The sequence below is a fragment of the Rhagoletis zephyria genome, unplaced genomic scaffold (assembly GCF_001687245.7).
Source record: "Rhagoletis zephyria isolate East Lansing unplaced genomic scaffold, Rhagoletis_zephyria_1.1 Rzeph_scaffold_08875, whole genome shotgun sequence".
Lineage (NCBI taxonomy): Eukaryota > Metazoa > Arthropoda > Insecta > Diptera > Tephritidae > Rhagoletis > Rhagoletis zephyria.
In genome coordinates, this window is record NW_016165954.1 from 2773 (window position 1) to 5942 (window position 3170).

Here is a 3170-nt window from a genome sequence, read left to right on the forward strand (position 1 = left end):
CATCAAACTTTACGATGACAATGTCAGATTTTACATATTCACACCCAGTATCTCCACACGTAAATAGCAACCCTCGTATCGAACACTGCATATCTTACTTTTTAACTAATTGCAATTTAATCACTTCCAGTTGATTATGCCAGGAGTGCCTTATCAAAAGTGTTCACGTGCTAAGCAAATAATGGCAATCACCCACGAGCGATTATTACTTTCCTAGGCTTGGCGAATTCACGATAAGAACTGCGCATTCTTTTTGCAGATTTAAAAAAAAAGCCCCCATTAAATTTTATGTGAATTAGCGAGAAACACAAAGGTGTAACTATGTAAATAAATTTAGTAATTGATGAGACAGCCAGGTGATAGCCGGCGCAAGGCGATAAGCTGCGCGGAAAAAATTAAATTAATATTTAAGCGAAGTATTACTGCTGAAAATGCTCACAAGACTTTCACCGCCAAATTAAAAACAACGAACATGGGAGCGGTTAATATTGTGCCGCTGCTGCTTTTGTATTACTTTGGCTGTGCTATTGCTGTTGCACTGCAAGCTTTGTCGCCACCGGAGTTGCCATCCGCCCGTATTGTCGGTGGTAAGAATGCTGCCGAGGATCAATTTCCTCATCAAGTGTCGTTGCAAGCTGCAGGCCAACACTACTGCGGAGGCTCAATCATATCCGCCAACTATGTGGTAACAGCGGCGCATTGTGTGATCGGCGATCAAGGGCAGACGTAAGCGGAACTTTGCAATGTCCCAAATTGTATTCACTTTACCGCTATAACTCTTTTTCAGGCTACCAGCTTCAATGTTAACGTTACGGGCTGGCTCCACGCAGATCCACTCGGGCGGTGTGCTCGTACGTATCGCAAAAATTATTATCCATCCACTATATGTCAGCAACATAAATGACATTGCATTGCTGCGCTTAAGTACACCGCTCACATTCAGCAAGAGCATCAAAGCAATACCATTAGCAATCTCCAATCCACCTACTGGTGCCTCGGTCATTGTATCGGGTTGGGGTAATCTGCGTCAGGATGGAGCTCAACCCACACATCTCCAATATACGACATTGCGCACGATAAGTACACTTCAGTGCCGACGGCAAATTGCTTATGTACCAACCTCAGTCATCTGTTTGGCGCATACCTCAGGAAATGGTATATGCTATGGCGATTCTGGTGGGCCAGCTATCTATAAGGGTAAATTAATTGGTGTGGCAAACTTCATTATAAGAGAATGTGGATTGAGTTTTCCGGATGGTTATGCCAAGATTTCATTCTTCCGCAGCTGGTTGCGAGAGAACTCGGATTTGTAGTGTGAATTTTATAAGTAATAAGTAAATGTAAAGCGCAATGTACCTAGGTACGCAATCAATTTTTTACTCAGTTGGCAACAAAAAAATGCACTATAGTAGATTAAAAAAAAATTAACCAAATAACCTGATATCCAGGCAAGTGTGAACACCGCATATAGAAAAATTTTAGGGAAAATTACATAATAGGAATGGCGCCCTCTAGTACATATGTATGTACGTAGCTATTACACTGAACGAGTTAGAAATTGCTGATGAGAGGGATCTAGCTGGGGCTTCGCAAACCGTTAAGCTAATGAACTATGTGTTGTAAAAAAGGTGAAGAAATAATAGATTTGTTCCGCCACCCGGATTATACTTGAGAATTTGAACACAGTTCTTTAACTAATCTAAAACTACAGTGATGTGCGACTAAATAGAGCCGCTACGTGTTGAAGAGTTTTGGGCAATTATTTTTTATGTGGAAGCCCCTTAAGCTGAAGCTCTATAGATAATTTTTCAGGCATTGCAGCTTCAGGCGCTCAATGCTAAAAGATGATTTAATGCAATTTTATAGAAGCTGCTTCACAACCGAAGTGTGAAAAGTCTGAAAACCCTGCAAGATGCCAAATTTCGAACATCTTGTAGGCTTTGTAGGCTTTTCAGGCGTCGTCTGACAGTTGAACACTTTCGAACATTAGTACTGGTAAATATGTGTATAGCAAAGTTGGAATCGATATCACCTATCATATGTTTAATGAATTTAAAACAAAATTCAGGCAATACAACGCAAGAAAAAATTATTTATTAAGTATATGTATGAAAATAAATATTGAGGAGGTGAAGAAAAGTACAGAATAAATTAAAATGAAATGTGCGAACATTTCCTAGTCGATATCTCTTTGCCAGAAAACTCATTCCTACACTATTCTCCCATTTACTACGAAATGTCAGTTCGAACAAACGCCAAGCGCAAAAAGTCTGTTGTGGAGTTGCTCGCCAGAAAAGCCTCTAAGACCTGAACGACCTCGAAAGCCGCAACGCCTGGAAATCCTGCTAGGAAGCTTCAGCTTAAGTTATCGTTATGGTCAAAATTTGCGCTAACCCTGCCGAAAATTGGTAATTGCTTCTTGTGTGTAAAATAAACATTTCTGGACTAATTCTGGGTCTAGTTCGGGTTTATTTCAGCACTAGTTCTAGACCATTTTGAGATAGGTTGAGGCCTATTAAATAGCCATTTCTAGTAAGAGGCAATTTCGTAACCGTTTCAGGACTTGTTCGAGATCCTTTTGAGACAAGTTCATGACTTTTTCATAACTATTAATCGATATGGTTTTTAAAACATTTGTTTCCTAAGTTTACTGTAGGAGGGGTACAACCTGTTCAAAAAATTAAATTCAATTTGGATTAAGGGAATAAGGTTTATAGAAATATATGTATCACCATATATATGAGCGCAGACGAAAATAAATTAAGATTTGTAAATATTCGTAATAGGGTTGCCACCTGTTTGAAAAGTCGACTTCAGTGAAGTTACACACAATGAAATATAAACATATGTGAAACAAAATAGTGTTAAGATATTTTAAGTTTAAACACCAAGAACATTTTTAAGGTGTTTAGAGAGGGTTGCCATCCGTGTAAAAAGTTAAATTCGCATTATTTAACAAATTTAATGAACTATTAAAATATTGATATCAATAGAATTGGGTTTGACAAGGCTTTATTTCTGAACTATATTCGGAGGATTGCCACACGTTTAGAAAATCTAATTCGGCTCATTTCATCAGTTAGTTAAAATATGTGTCACAATTTCAAAAGAAAGTTATTTAAGAAGGTTTTAGCTTGAAACTACTTTTTAAGAGGGTTGCCACCTGTTTA

At 38.3% G+C, this 3170-nt stretch overlaps 1 protein-coding gene across 1 annotated transcript; it reads left to right on the plus strand.

Moving 5' to 3' along the window:
• The first annotated feature begins 379 nt into the window (after positions 1-379).
• Positions 380-1456, plus strand: LOC108375403 (serine protease SP24D-like). The gene is made up of 2 exons (XM_017631528.1): positions 380-726; positions 788-1456. The coding sequence occupies exons 1-2, from the start codon at positions 473-475 to the stop codon at positions 1311-1313; spliced, it is 780 nt and encodes a 259-aa protein (XP_017487017.1). The 5' UTR covers positions 380-472; the 3' UTR covers positions 1314-1456.
• Positions 1457-3170: the final 1714 nt, after the last annotated feature.

Bases quoted from the DNA above. Each gene is read 5' to 3' on its own strand.
- LOC108375403 (XM_017631528.1), top strand. From the start codon at position 473: ATGGGAGCGGTTAATATTGTGCCGCTGCTGCTTTTGTATTACTTTGGC. The intron at 727-787 runs GTAAGCGGAACT...ACTCTTTTTCAG, and splicing joins ATCGGCGATCAAGGGCAGAC to GCTACCAGCTTCAATGTTAA.